This window comes from Mastomys coucha, unplaced genomic scaffold (assembly GCF_008632895.1).
Source record: "Mastomys coucha isolate ucsf_1 unplaced genomic scaffold, UCSF_Mcou_1 pScaffold21, whole genome shotgun sequence".
Lineage (NCBI taxonomy): Eukaryota > Metazoa > Chordata > Mammalia > Rodentia > Muridae > Mastomys > Mastomys coucha.
In genome coordinates, this window is record NW_022196904.1 from 169,169,239 (window position 1) to 169,185,258 (window position 16,020).

At 47.5% G+C, this 16,020-nt stretch overlaps 1 protein-coding gene across 1 annotated transcript in view; it reads left to right on the forward strand.

Moving 5' to 3' along the window:
* The first annotated feature begins 13,394 nt into the window (after nucleotides 1-13,394).
* Nucleotides 13,395-16,020, forward strand: part of Ffar4 (free fatty acid receptor 4) — a 20,578-nt gene continuing 17,952 nt past the window's right edge. The window contains exon 1 of the mRNA XM_031384825.1: nucleotides 13,395-14,005. Within this exon, the coding sequence (XP_031240685.1) occupies nucleotides 13,439-14,005 (567 nt within the window). The 5' untranslated portion in view covers nucleotides 13,395-13,438. The remainder of the gene's footprint in view (nucleotides 14,006-16,020) is intronic.

Genomic DNA, 16,020 nt, shown 5'->3' on the forward strand with positions numbered 1-16,020 from the left:
GGGGGGTCTGAGGGCTGCTCCGTTCCTTTCACTTTTTCCTCGTTCTTCTTTGTAGTTTCAAGTTGCACAGACAGATGTTACTACTGTCGTTTTTTATTTGTCTCTGTGTGTTGTATGTTCATGCACACGCGTACAGGTGCAAGTGAGCAGGTTCGTGCTTCTCAGGCACACATGCGGTGGTCAGAGGACAGACACCTTTCAGGCCTCAGTTGTCTTCTTCCGCAGTGGGATCTTAGAATCCAACTGAGGTCATTGGATCTATGAGGGAGGCGCTTTTACCCAGCAGCCATCTCAGAGGCCAGCTATTACTTTCGCTATAAGTTTTTGCTTTATTCATTTGTTGAAAGATACCAGATTTAGGTTGGTTTCACCAACCAAGACGGACAGTACACTTAGGGACAGTAGAGTAGTGCCTTATATATGACTCTTCCAAACGCTTTTTGATCAAGGTCTAATTTGATTATGACAACCCAGGAATTTGGGTCATGGTGTCCTTTCTGTCAGTCTGTAAAGCTAACCTAATTTCTGGCATCTGGGAACAGCCAGGTCTCCAGGGCCACTCATGGACCTCAGATGCTGTCACAGAAGACTTCAAGCTCATGCTTGCTTTTGGATTTGGAGAACCCATTTCCTACGCCACGTCATCTCCTGAAGGGCCAGTTGCCTCCCTGCTGTTAGCTACCCAGAGTTCATCTCTCCATGCTGTTAACACCGGAACTCTGCCACCCTCAGTTTCTGTCCAGATTCCAGATGAGGGTGACTCCAACCTCACTATTAGGAGCCTGCCTCAGGGAACTGCCAGCTCTGTTAGAAAAGACTCTGTGAACAGGCGGCAGGCAAAGAGCTGCCATGGCTTTGCTTCCCTGTAGGACAGGGTGTTGACACAAAGCCAATTTAGAGGAGAAGGCAAGGTGACACCCAGCCACGTCTTTGGATAGCTCAGTCCATCTTAACCGATGCTTAGGGGACAACTTTATTTCTTTTTCCTTCCTTCTTTTTCTATCATTCTTTCTTTCTGCCCTCTTCTTTTCTGATTTGATTTAGTTGTTATTGTTGTTGAATTCCTATTAGTTATCAACAAATATTTCCTGAAAAATACATTCTGCAACCTCAGTTTTCTCCTCTCTGGCCCGAGGGCGATAATACCATTCAGCTTTTATACAGGCTGTGACATTGCAGGGAGCTTACGGTGCTTTTCCAGGAGTCAGTAAGTGCTATCCAGCATTTCTAAGGCTGTAGGAGAAGCTGAATTCAGAAAAAAAAAAAATCTAACAAGGAAAAAGAAAAGGCAGGTACAAACTACCTCCAGTCTTGAAAATACGGGAACAGATCCCTACAACCCAGAGCATGAAAGAGAGATTAATGAATTAATTGGGAAGCTAACAGTCTGGAATTTATGGCTTTCAAGTCACCAACCCCGCCTTTCTCACACACACACACACACACACACACACACACACACACACACACGCTCACCCTCTCAGAATCCCACCCAGTTGGTGCTGGTTCCAGGGGGAAATGGGACTGCTCTGTTCTGCCAGCAGTCATTAGAAACAGCAGGAGGACTGGGCAAGGAGGATGCGAGCTGCAGTGGCTGGGCCTGGTTTTGCAATACAGTGTGGAGAGAAGGAAAATAATGTAGGGGAAAGTTAGCCTGGCTGCTCGGAGCCTCAGCCTTGCATTGGCTGTGGGAATACAGGACACAAACTGGCACTGCTCAGTGAAGACTGGTTGTTGGAGGAGGGAGTTGAGAGTTTGATGAAGCCAACCCCCTCAAAAGCTCTAATGGTCTGCCAGATGTTAGCACAGCAAGACAAAAAGATGGGAGCTCCTACACACATGCAGAGGAGCACACTCTGGCTGGATTAACAGGAAAGGGCATTCTGTAGTTCATTGACTCTCCAGTGGGAGGACTAGAGGACTGGCCCTGGAGATGCTCCAGCTGGGGGCTGTTCAGATGCTCAACCCCTGTTGCTGATGTTGTCCTTCTGGGTGCCGGCAGCCCATGACTGCGTGTGTTCCCATCCTTTGCTTCTGTGCGCATCTAGCTTCCTCATTCTCCTGAAATGTCCATCTCTTGCAATGTGTCTGATGGGGGCTAAGTCCAGGAAAGAGGCCATGTTGCAAGGGGCTGGGGAAGGTCAACACTGACTTGAGAAGGTGTTTTCAGTATATACGCCCCACAGCCAAGTACCTGTATTATGATGCGTGCATACATACATACAGAAGTGGGCATATAACCTGTGTCTAGGTCCCCTTGGATTTTAGAAATTCAAGAACCATCATTCAAGCCACCACCAACAGCAGAAAGCCCTGTCCCCTTACTTGACCTTTTCTAAGTCAGAACCACTGCTCCAAGCATTGCCCAGTCACCTTTCTCTTTATAGCTTGCATGTCTGGTTATCACTGGGCCTTAGATGTAGACCCAGACCCTTCTCCCTTTCTATCATTTAAATGAAATAGTGAGACACTTTCCAAGGTGTACCAGGCCTATGGGGAAGCTATTCCCCACACCTCTGAGGCGGAACATTTTGGATCTGACTTATTACTTTTTCTCCCTTAAGATCCAGCCCTCCGACTTCCCTGAGGCCCGATTAGAGGCCACAAAAGCCCTGGTTTTAGAGTCAAAGCACCTCAAAGGTAAATTGGGCATTAAGCCTAAAGCACAAACACAGAAGCAATTCTTAAACAGATTTCTTCTATTTTCCTTCTTATTCGTGTGTATGCTGTGTGTTTTTGAGTGTTTTTGTGTGTATGCATGTGTGTTTTTGAGGGAAGGCCACCTGTGTGCAGGTGTCCACAGGGGCCAGAAGAGGTTGTCAGATCCCGTGGACCTGGAATTACAGATGGTTGTGAGACAGTTGATTCAGTGCTGGAAAAGGAACTCAGGCTTTCTGAAAAAGTGGTGAGTGATCTTAAACACTGAACGTCTCTCCAGCTACTATAAGTGATTTTAAAAACTGTGATTGGACTGCATAGGTGGGTAGCATTTTCCTACTATAAATCTCTGTAATTCTTCTGGGTGCTGTAGCTCACACCTGTCATCCCAGCACTTGGGAGCGAAAACAGGAAGAGTCCTACAAGTTCAAGGCCAACCTGAACTGCATAGTAAGAGTCTGTTTGAAAATAAAGCAAAATATTGGAATTCAGACAAGATTGCCATTTTAAAAAAGTGTAAGATTCCTTTCTCTTTCTTTCCTCCTTCTTGTCTCCCATTTTCTCTGACTGACACACTGTGTCTTTAACAAAAAGTCAGGACATAATCAGTCTACTAAAAAAAGTAAGCATGGTTTTGTAGTCTTAAGAGAAAACTGCCTGGACTTTACTGTTTCTTTTTCACTCAGTTTCAGACACAGGAAACTGAGGCAAGCACTGACTGGTGTCTGAGAGCCACCACTGGAGGATGTGTCCTTTTGCCATGCCGCCATGCTGTGGGAGAAAGCTAAACATGCTAGTTATATGCATTGAGGGAATGGAAGGATAGAATAGGGAAAAAAAGGCGGGGTGGTGGTGGTGGTGCATCCTTTTAATCCCACTCAGAAGGTAAAGGCAGGCTGATATCTATGATGAATTTGAGGCCAGCCTGGTATACAGAACAAGTTCCAGGACAGATAGGGCTACACAGAGAGACCCTGTCTCAAAGAGAAACCCTGTCTCAAAGAGAAACCCTGTCTCAAAGAAGGAAGGAAGGAAGGAAAGAAGGAAGGAAGGAGGGAGGGAGGGAGGGAGAGAAGAAAGAGAGGTAGAAGAAAGGAAGAAAGGAAGAAGGAAAGAAAGAAAGAAAGAAAGGAAGGAAGGAAGGAAGGAAGGAAGGAAAGAAACAAAGAAAGAAAGAAAGAAAGGAAGGAAGGAAGAAAGAAAAGAAAGAAAGAAAGAAAGAAAGAAAGAAAGAAAGAAAGAAAAAGAGAGAGAGAAAGAGAGAAAGGAAAAGAATATGCTGGTGAAACAAACTTTCAACCACATGTGTCTTCATCTATTTTTTGATACTATACAGAAATACTTGAATATAGGTAATTTATAAAGAATAGAAGTTAATTAGTTCACACTTTGGGGAGCTAACATTTGGCGAGGACTTTCTGGCTGTATAACCACACAGCATGGTGGAGGACAACTGGTGAGACGGAGTAAGTGTCTTAGGATCTTTGTTTCTTGTAAATCTACTACAGCCACTGTGGGAGTCCACCTTTAGACTTTGCCCAATCCCAATCACTTCCTAAACACCCCACAACCAAATAGCACCCACATAGAAATAAGAAAATGGGCCAAAGTTCATCTATTAATTTTTAGGGTCGTATCAAGCCACAGCAGCATAATATAATAAAGACGTGCACACCATGACCTCCATTGTGTAGAAGACCCCTTCCGTGCAGACAGTCCCACAGAACAGAACAAACACCTTCATCGGTTACAGCAAAATCCCATAGGGGATGCTACATAGGCGGATGCTGGATGGACTCATTTATTTTTCCTGAATTGACTTCTTATATTTTGTAATTGAAAACAGAATAAGTAAAGAAGCCAAAGGTGGAGGGAGCAGTGCAAGAGGAATCATGCAATCAAGTGCAAGACCTTGGCCCATGGTCACCTTGGGACATGCACAGGTCCAGTGGCTCTTTCAGGCTTGCTCTGGCGTCACTCACCTGTCATCTTTGTGGTTCTGGCACTGGGGCCATGCAGTACGTGCTTAAGTCGAGTGTGTCCAAATAAACCTCTTTCCCACTAGGTGAGCCATGTGGCTCTTAGCCAAGAGACGCCCACGAAGAAAAGTCACCATTTAAGTGGAAAGGGGCTGTCCTTTCTGAGTTAAAAGCTTTGTACTGGGGATTTGCATCTTTCTGCAGAAGAACTGAGACAATGGAGGCTCCTGCACCGGGGCAGGCAGACCCTCACCAAAACCAACGGAAGGCAGCCAGGTCTTCTGTCGGTCCTGTTTCCTGGCGATGAGCAATAGCAGCTGGGTATTTCTGGCTAGTCTCAACTGGAGAGAGGTACACTGGAGAGACTCCTGGGAGATCCCAGTGGGATAGGAAGAGCCCAGGTCAGGTGAGGGGAACTGGAGAGCCACCCAGCAGGCACCCAGCTACAGGAATGCTCAAGCCTTTCTTCCTCAAAAGAACCTGCTGTCTTACAGTTCTGAGTCTTACTATGACCTTGGAACCAAGCTGCTCAGGTTCAAATCATACTCCCCAGGACCTTAGGCTAGCCCCATACCCTCAGTTCACATCTGCAAAGGGCAAATCATGAAAATCACCAACTTGCACACAAACTTCCCTTCTGTGAAACAAATTACTCCCCAAATCTGAGATCTTAAACCAGTAATAAGTATTTGTTACCTACATTTTTGAGGGCCAGGTGCTTGGGCCTCGTTGGAAACAAGATTTCTTACAAGGTTTTCTTCAGTCGGGTGTTGATCATCGGAAGGCTCCATGGAGGCTGGAAGATCTGTTCCCAAAAAGGACCTCCTGAAAGTAGCAGCAGCGCCTCCTTGAATTGGTCCTAACCCTTTATATCCCCAGACGAGGTGGAGCTCAGTCACACCAGGACTTCGCTGACAGGAGTCAGCATGGCTGTCCAATGGCAGCCGACTCTGTCCTCACAGCCAGCAAACTTGGGATTGGTTTGGTATTGTTGAGAGGTGAATTCAGTTTTTTCCTACAATGAACTACTTTTACAGTGGTCCCAAGAAGCCACAGAGTGGTCCCTGCCGTCCGAAGCGAGCTTGGGGACGAGTGAGAGTCTTTGTTTTCCCCAAAGACAGATTTTTAATTTTAGTATTTCTATGGCAACCAGGTAGGGTTACTTACAGTTAATGCTTGCAATGTCAGCCCTGTGTGTGGAGGATAGAGGCTGAGGCAGGAGGATAACACATTCAAGCTCAGTTGGGGAGGAACAGTGAAGTCTTACAAAACAAATAGCCTGAGGAGATGGCTTAGTGGATAAAAGCAGCTGCTATGTAAACTTGAAGATCTGAGTTCAAATCCCTAGTATCCATGTGAAATCCAGGTGCAGTTGCCTGTACCTGTAACCTTAGTACTGTGGGGCACAGACAGGAGGATTACTGGGGCTGATACCAGCTTGCCTCCTGGTTCAGAGAGACTCTGAAAGGAATCAGGTGGAGAGCGACAGAGAGAGAAAACTGCATCTTCCCCTTTAGCCTCTGTGAGCACAAGCATGGTGTACATACCTGCACACACGTGTCTCACAGACCATGCATGCATACAGTGCACCCACACATATACAAAGGCCCCGTTCCCTTAACCTGTATGATTAATAATTTTACCTCTATAACGATACACACACTTCGTGAAAGGCATAGTTTGCAATAGCTTGCTGTGGCCATTTCTCAGAATAAGTCTTGCCTTTCAGCAGCTCTACTTATTTTATTTTATTTTTATTTTATTTATTTATTTATTTATTTGGTTTTTCAAGGCAGGGTTTCTCTGTATAACCCTGGCTGTCCTGGAGCTCACGCTGTAGACCAGGCTGGCCTCGAACTCAGAAATCCACCTGCCTCTGCCTCCCAAGTGCTGGGATTAAAGGCGTGTGCCACCACGCCCGGCTTTATTTTATTTTTTAAAAAATGATTTAAAATTTTTTTATACAATACAGTTTGATCATATTATATTCTTCTCCATCCTCCAGCTCCTCCCAGATCCTACCCACCCAACTTAATGCTCTTTATCAAAAACAAAACAAAACAAACACCCAACAATCAAAATATAAACAAACATCCAATATGACAAAAATACTAAATTAAACTAAAATCAAACAAAAAGCCCCCCCAAAAAACCCCTCAAACCCCTCAGACTTTCTTGTATTTTTATCAACTACTCCTAGGCATTGGGCCTGCCCTGTAGTATGGTTTCTATGCCCAGGGACACTCAAATTTGGGTTCGAGATGTCCAGCAGGTCTCAGTGGCAAATAGCTTGTTAGTTAAGGTGGGCCACCTCAGTGAGCAGCTGTGGTTTATAATCACCGCACTCTCAGGACTTTAGTGACCACTGAATGAATTAATGTAAGGAAGTGCTTAGGACTGCCAGGCACATGGTCATTAGACCTGAGTGATTGCCATTCATACTATTCTTGTTCCTATGGTTACTGTTTTATTTGCCTTCCTGGCCTGCTCCTCTGTCAGTCCCTCTCCCTAAAGCCATCTCAGCAGTGAAGGCTGCCTCTCCCCCGCCCCCAGCCCCCATGGCCTTTATTGACTTCTGGGGCCTCCTGAGAGGAGCAGCAAGCTCTTTGAATTGGTCCTAACCCTTTATATCTTGGGCGGGGGATGCTGAGTCACACCAGGACTCCATGACAAGGGTCAGGCAGGGCTATCCAGTGAGGGCCTAGCTTAGTCCTCATGGTCGTTAAAGGGTTGGCCCTTGCTCTCGGTTTTTTTTTTTTTTCTTCTCCCCAGTGAGATGGCCACAACAATGAATCTGGAGAAATACTCAGGTGGGTCAAGTCAGCCAGGTGAGGCACACGCAGGTGTGACTGAAATGGAACGAGATTTTGAGAACTTGGGCAAAACCCATCAGCAAGAAGGCCGAGCCACATCTATCCAGTCCCTGCTCATTAGCCCTGCTTGCCAAACCAGAGCCTAGGCTGTGTCAACCCTGAAGGAGTGATGCCTCCTCCTAACAGATCTTCTCAGAACAGGTTCTGTATCTAACTTCTGTAAAGGGCTGGTAGGTATGCTAGCTGCCCCTGGAGCTTGCTTAGAGCAGCCACCGTGTTTCCCGTCCCTGCCCTGGCCTCTCACCGGTGAATAATTCAGAAAGAGGTAGCTCACCGCTTTGGGTTGAGCCTTTTCATGTTTCAGTTTCTACCTGGATTTCTTTCCCTCCTAATGCTCTGACCCTTTAGGACAGTTCCTCATGTTGTGGTGACCCTCAGTCATAAAATTATCTCCTTACTACTTCTGAACTGTAATTTTGTTACTGTTATGAATCATACTGTAAATATTTGATATGCAGGCTATGTGATGAGCGACCCAAAGGGGTTGCAGCCCACAGGTGGAGAGCCACTGCTTTAGTGTTAAGTATAAATGCCCAGGCCTGAGGCACACACACAGGAGCATCACTGCATGTGCTGTGCCTCACCTGGTGCTTCCATCTCTACAGTGTGCCTGTCTTTCCCCTTGCAAAGTCAGGATCTAGGGCAGAGCAGAAGGTAGAGTGGTGTGCCCTCTGAAAAATTTTCTCTTTCCCTTCTGCCTCTGATACTCCATCTTCTTAGGATAGGATCCCAGGCCCTGAGAGAGAGAGAGAGAAAGAGAGAGAGAGAGAGAGAAAGAGAGAGAGAGAGAGAGAGAGAGAGAAAGAGAGAGAGAGAGTCATTTTGCACTCCAAGGTAGATTCATCCTGCCTCCCCCATTAAAAGAGTTTACTTATATCTTTGTGTTTTGAGACTGGGTCTCCAAAACAGCCCAGGCTGGCCTTGAACTCACTAAGTCGTCTTGTATGCCCCTTATCTTCTGACCCAAGTGCCTCCCTCTCTCAAAATGCCGAGAACATAGATGTGAGCTACACATCTATATATGTTTGTGTTCCCAGGGCCTCCTGCGTACTAGACTAGCACTCTACCACCTGGGCTACATCCCCAGGTACCACACTCTCCAGTGGTCACCGTGCCTTCTTCAAAGAACCTATGCAATCTTGGATGAATGAGGCTTCGAGTGGTGGTCCACACTCAGAGAATAGCACAGGAAGAGAGGTGGAAGTGTAGACAGGCAGATCAGAAGAGAGAGAGAGAGAGAGAGAGAGAGAGAGAGAGAGAGAGAGAGCAGTAAACATTTCCACATAAACTCGATAGAATTTTTTCCAAGAAGAGAAATAAAACCATGGCCAGAGAAAGTCCCTTCTGTCACCTCCTCCTGCTTGGTTGAAAATGTGAGATAAAGAGGAACAAAAGTCGTCCACAACACTGGACTTCCCTTTGGCTCAGAAACCTACTGTCCATATTTACACTTGGTGAGTCCCTGTCTTGTTTCCACGGTTCCACCTAAGAGTGGGGGAAGCAAAGGAGCACGCTAAGAGTGATTAATGGCCGTGAGCAATCAGCTGACATTCAGCCCACAGTTTCCTGGGTTGGATGTCTACGGAAGAGGTAGATGCCCCATGACTCTACAGAACTGTATGGATGAAGGGGATTTCACAGCATATATGGCGTACAAATGGAGCCTGGGGGCCGGGGGTGGCGGGGAGAGGGTAGGTTAAGGGTTTCCAGAGCTGGTAGTGAAACTTTCATGACCAAAAAATCCTAACCCATTAGGCTTCCACCGCTAAATGTGATTCCACCACACAGTAGACAGTAGGAAGTGATCTTGTCAAACTTCAGGAGGGTTTCTCAACCTCAACACTCCCGGGGCTAGACTAGTGCAGAGAGGTGGATGGTGGCTCACTGTGCAGCCCACGCTAGCCTCGAACTCAATCATTAGGATGCTTCCGCCTCCCAAGAGCTGCGATTACATGTAGGTGCCACTACACATGGGTGTAGTCAGTTCTTTGTTGCAGTGGCTTTTGTGTACCTTGTAGATAGCCAATGGCATCGCTGGCTTCCATCCCCCTAGAATCCAGTAAACACCCCCTGCACCTACCTACCCTCCGGATAGCCTGATGCTATGGTTTTAATATAGTTTCAATGTATTTTCCAAAGTGTCACGTGTTGGAACTTTGGTCCTAGTGTGGTAGTATAGTACTAAGGTTACAGAGCCTTTAAAAAGGAAAGTGACTAGGTCATTGGCGAATCTGCCCTGGGAGGTTGTTGTGGGACCCCCAGTTTGTTTCTGTGAGAATGAGTTGTAAAGATTCAAGACCAACTACAGAACAGCTCTGGCTTCTGGCCTTGCCATGTGGTATCTTCCGAAATCGACACTGCCGTCACGATGCCATCCACCAGAGGCCTTCACCAGAGGCTAGACAGGCGGGACTGCCTAACCTTGGTCTTTCCATCTTGAAAACTGAGCTATCTCAGTCTTTTGTTTGTTTGTTTGTTTGTTTTTCGAGACAGGGTTTCCCTGAGTAGCCCTGGCTGTCCTGGAATTCACTCTGTAGACAAGGCTGGCCTTCAACACAGAGATCTGCCTCTCCCTTCTGAGTGCCAGGATTAAAGTCATGTTTCACTACATCCAGCTAAGCATATTCTTTTTTTTTTTTCTAGACAGGGCTTCTCTCTGTAGCCCTGGCTGTCCTCACTCTGTAGACCAGGCTGGCCTTGAACTCAGAAATCCGCCTGCCTCTGCCTCCCAAGTGCTGGGATTAATGGTGTGTGCCACCACTGCCTGGCACAACTATTTCAGTCTTTTATTACAGCAATTGAACATGGACTGATACATGCCATTAAGCAGTACAAAAGCAAGGACTCTGGGGGGTAGAAGGCCATGATTCCAAGCACAGGGATTCATCTTGTAGGATGTGCTCAGAAGCATGCATGAAAAAGGCAAGGTGATTTTTATGTATGTAAGTGTCTGGGTCACTTTTCTATTGCTGTAAAGAGACATCATGACAAAGTCAATGTACAAAAGAGTTTATTAGGAGACTTGCTTACAGTTTCAGTTGTCCATAACCACTCTAGCAGAAAGAATGGCAAATGTAGGCAGGCATGGTGCCAGAGCAGTAGCTGCAGCTTTCATGTTGAAGTGCAATCAGGAGGCAGAAAAAGACGCTGGAACATGTCCTGGACTTTTGAAATCTGAATACCCACCCTCAGTGACACACCTTCTCCAACAAGACCATGCCTCCTGATTTTTCCCAAATAGTTCCACCACCTGAGAATCCAACATTTAACTATATGAGCCTACTACGGAAGCCATTCTCATTCAAATCACCACAGTAGGCTACAAACCACTCAGTTCATCCTCCAAACCCGAGCAATTTGGAGTGAAGGGGGTTCAAATAATAATTTCAGATGCTGAGACTGTTAGAGAAGATGGTGGTTTCATCAGCTCATGAGTCCATATACTGTGTTGAGCAGGGAGCTAAACCCAAATCCCCTGTTTGACGCTCATGCTAAATACATCATACATAGAGATTTCATTTCATCTTCCCAAACCTTATATGCTCTCACCCTGTCACCATTCCGCTCTCATATGTAGGGGCAGTGAAGAACGAAAAAGCCCAAAATCACACAATGAATTATGTGGTGAGGACTGTGGTCCCAGCAGACTAGTGTCTAAGCCTGTGCTCTTACCTAGTGACCATTGGTGCTCAGGAATCTCAGGGAAATGGTGCTACTAGCATGTTATGTTCTGCACACACTGCTAGTTCCAGGGAATCTGTAGGTGACCAACCATAGACTCACAATGGAGCATCTTTAGGAAGCAGGATACTCAAGGGTTACTGTGATAAAGAGGAGAGAGAACACAAAAGCATTATATAGAGAAGATAAGGCAGGCAGTGCCCAACCTGATTCCTGATTTTGTGGGTTAGGGTTTGAAACGTGTACCCATTCCAGCAGGTTGTCACTGCAGTGGGACAGTCAGTCTCGGGTCAAGGAGTTCTTTAGTCTAGGAGCACACGAAGGTGATAGGAATGGAGAAGGTTTAGGAGTCTCTGCCCAAATCATTTCACCACTGGCAGAACCCCAGAAGGTATTGATTATGAAGTTCTTCTAATCCAGATACGCCCTAGTTGTTAATTAGACTTGCAGATTCCAGCAAGAAGGGGTAGGAATAGAATCTTAAAGCTGTGGGTTATCCTGAGAGCTGGTAATCTGAGAAGACAGCGGATGAACATCCTAGAAATGCGTTGGTCAGCAGATCTTACAGACAAGCCGAGGAGCAAAGCCCAGTTTTGCCCCTCTGGTCAGGTGCTCAGCCACAATTTCTTTCATTCTGGAGCTGTATGGGCTCAGGTAGTTGAGTCTAGTTTCTGCTAGTATCAACCTTGAACTCCTCCAGGGGCATCTGGGCTGCTGTGATGTTGTTCACTCGGGACAAACAAACCATTAACTATGCATCTGGCAATTCCTTTTTTTTTACAATACAGAACATGATTGTGCTTTTATAATATAGAATGCAAGTTGTCCATTCTGATCTCTCCTTTCTTTCCTCCCTGCCTCTCTATTCCTCCCTTCCTCTCCCCACCTCTCTGCACAGAACTAGTATTTAATGACCCTAATCAGACAGTTCCTTAAATCCCATCTCTGAGGTCCCTTCATTTCACTCTTTTTTGTCTTTTCCAGCAGCATCCAGACCCTACCGGTTCTACTTTCCAACTTGAAGCTAGTCAAAACTCAGCTGAAGCTCTCCCACTGACATCGGATCTGCACCTCAGGTTAGAAGTCACATCGTGTACTTGGACTCACATGCAGGTGATAAGCAGAGTCGCACATGCATGCATTTCCAGGCACCACGTCAAACTGGCACATGCTGTTCTTCATAAACACCCCGAGACAACCACCAGGCAGAATAGGAAGGAGGAGAAGCCTGGGGGGGGGGGGATGGCAAAGGGAGAGGGCATGAGGTCACAGGTGGTTGGAGTACTTGGAGAAGTGGTCTCTAGATCTGAAGCCCCAAACTGTCTATCTCATTTTTACTGTCTATCTCATTTTCAATAAAAAGGAAACCAGAAAGCAATGGTGGGTGGTGTGATGGCAAGAAGGAAGCTGAAGGGCCAGGAGCTTTTATTAGTCACCAAAGTCCACCTTAGTTAAGTCATTCTCGCCCAGGCTCAGGTTTCATCCTCTAACAGAATCAGACGATCAAGTGCCCCTCAACACTGGGAGCCTGAGGCACACTCACAGCTTGATTGTGCACCTGACCTCTCTCCCTCCCCTCCTCCTCACTGTCACCCCTCCCTGCATTTCCATGCTGAGTATCAAACCCAGGGCCTCCCACACATTAGGTGTAAGGGTTACCCAAAGCACCAAATTCTCAGACAGAGAAATTCTTCCAATTTTGCAAACGCAAACAAACAAACTGGTACACAAGGAGATTAATTCACCCCAAAGTCAAATAAGCACTGGCCCATTACAAGTTGCTTTGGGATCAACCTCCTACCTATGGGGTCTCTTTAGAGCAGTCTGAACTACACTGGTCCACACTATTTCCCAAGTTCAACTCTGACACTCTTCAAACAGGGTTAGCTAACTAGGCTTTCAACAATCAGTGTCCCTGAAAGATGAAGAAGGCGGGTGGGGAGATGGGTGGGCAGGGAGGCGGAGATTCTCTGATTTTCTGGCTTTAGAACACTCAGACTGCCCAAGGGTCTGAGGCCTTAGTGGCCACATCCCCACCCACGGTGTTCAGGTCAGTGTTGCCAGGCACTTCCTCGTTCCGGTGCGCCCTGGACGCAGCTCCTACGCCCAGAGCCTGGGCAACTCAGGCGGGAGGGGGACAGAGGGGAGGTGTCGCAACCTCCTCCCTCCCTCTTTCCCCGCCTTGGCGTTCAGTCACCTCGCAGATGAGCGCTCTCGCAGACCGAGGCGGGCGGCCGGGCGCCCGGCATGTCCCCTGAGTGTGCGCAGACGACGGGCCCTGGCCCCTCGCGCACCCCAGATCAAGTCAATCGCACCCACTTCCCTTTCTTCTCGGATGTCAAGGGCGACCACCGGTTGGTGTTGAGCGTCGTGGAGACCATCGTTCTGGGACTCATCTTTGTGGTCTCACTGCTGGGCAATGTGTGTGCCCTGGTGCTGGTGGCGCGCCGTCGGCGCCGTGGGACGACAGCCAGCCTGGTGCTCAACCTATTCTGCGCAGATTTGCTCTTCACCAGCGCCATCCCTCTAGTGCTGGTCGTGCGCTGGACTGAGGCCTGGCTGCTGGGACCCGTCGTCTGCCACCTGCTCTTCTACGTGATGACTATGAGCGGCAGCGTCACGATCCTCACGCTGGCCGCGGTCAGCCTGGAGCGCATGGTGTGCATCGTGCGCCTGCGGCGCGGCTTGAGCGGCCCGGGGCGGCGGACGCAGGCGGCGCTGCTGGCTTTCATATGGGGTTACTCGGCGCTCGCCGCGCTGCCCCTCTGCATCTTGTTCCGCGTGGTCCCGCAGCGCCTTCCCGGCGGGGACCAGGTGAGCGCTGGCTGTGTACAACGCAACAAGTATCCGGGCGGGTTGCGGGTGGGAGGCGAGGATCTGACCAAAGCGGTGGGCTGAGGGGGTGGGGGAAAGGATGGTGGTTAGTAACTATAATAGGTCGTGGGTGGAATTGAATCCTTTTTGGCAGACCCAGTGCCCAATACTCTGGAGTTTAATTTCGTCAGTTTACCCGCAGTGCCAAGTGGGTAAGTAAATCCTCCCAAATGTTGTTAAGAGGACTCTCCCGGTTTTTTTTTTTTTTTTTGCAAAATGCAGAGGCTATTATGAGGCTAATTAAGCAATGGGAGCTTATAGCCAGGTGGGACACAGGGTGGGAGGTGGCTTCTCACAGAGTTTCTACTTTCTCTGCAAATGTCACGCTGTTATCATCACATGTATTTAACAAACAAAGAAGCTAGGGGCACCCAGCATCTTCCTTATGGCTGGGCTCCTGCTTAGAAGTGCAGTCTCAAGGAGAAGTCCTACAGTAATGGGATGTCGCCCTGGGCAAGGATTCCTGTTTCCCCAATATACTCTGACCAGAAATAATGGTTGTGTGACGCTGCCCCCTCCTGAACCCCTGAACACAGAGGAGGGCTTCCAGGGGCGGCAGTGTCCACAGACCAATCACTTTTTTTTTTTTTTTTTTAAATTGAGGGCAAGGGTGGATGAGGCTACATCCTGAGCAACCCGTATCCTTTTAAAAAAAAGTCACAGAGGGGAATGTTTGTTTGATAATGACTTTGAATGACTAATAAGCAGGAATCAACCAGGCCTATGGTACTTCATTAAAGAACATGTAACCATGTGACCATGTCTACCTGGGTGGGTACAGGCGATCCAGGGTTTACTGAGCTGATGGGTACTGCTGGCCTAGAAGAGACCAAGGAAGATTCCTATCTGACTCCAGGCTTGTCCTTAGCCCAGATACACCCGAACATCAGGACAGGCCACATGGATGCTTCTGGAATACGTGAAAGCTCAGATCTAACTCCTCACCAGAGGGATCAGCTAGGTCACATGCATGTCCAACTGGCCACACGTGGCTGGCTACTATGTGGATAGCTATGAACATGTCCCAACACGGATGACAATGCCTTGACATTCTCAAAATGTTGGAGAGCCCAAGAAGGGGGCAGCTCTGCCATCGGTTGTTTGTTTAGGCTTGTTCTCCCGCCCACCCCAATGAGTTTCAACAATATTGCTGTATTTTTCATAGAACTTAAAGAATTTCTTGCCCTCAACACAGAAATATTTCAGTTCCAAGAATTAAGACCAAATAGTATATCTTAAATTTCCAGATGCACGGTCCCTTTTAAAATTCACTCGGGTACAATCCTATTTGGCTGGCAAATAACACTAAGAAGGAAAAAAAAAAGGTCTTGTCTCCTCCTAGCCAACTCCCAGACTGAAACTGTGTACTAATGTGCACTCTGCAGCTTGAGTGAGGGGGCCTTTGCTTGTGTTGTGCACTCTATGCTCATCCCTACCCCCACTCCAGGGGACCATCTCAACCTGGAGCCCTCTGCAGGTGCTTCTGGAGATCCTGGTTAGGTAGCTTTTGTTTTCATGGAAATAACCCTTGTTTGTTTTCAAGGTCTTTGGAGGCATTTGGGCAAAGCCACTAGGGCAGTAAGGGCTGACACTGCTTTAGTGGCCGAGTGACAAGAGCCTTAGATATTGAAATTTGCAGCGTTGGGATTCAGAAACTTGTAGTGAGGGGAAAAAAAAGGCATGGTGGTGTCTTTCTTGTCATTCCCCCCTTCCTGTCTATCACTCTCCCGCTCCTAATCTCTCTCTCTCTGTCTGTCTCTGTCTCTGTCTCTCTTCCTCTCTAAGCTATTCTCTGTGTGTTCATTTGTTTGTTTTGATACAGGGTCTCTGTGTAACTCTAGCTGCCCTGGAACTCTCTATGTAGAGCATGCTGTCCTTGAACTCACTGAGATTTGCCTGCCTCTGCCTCTGCCTCTCTGCCTCTCTGCCTCTCTGCCTCTCTGCCTCTGCCTCTC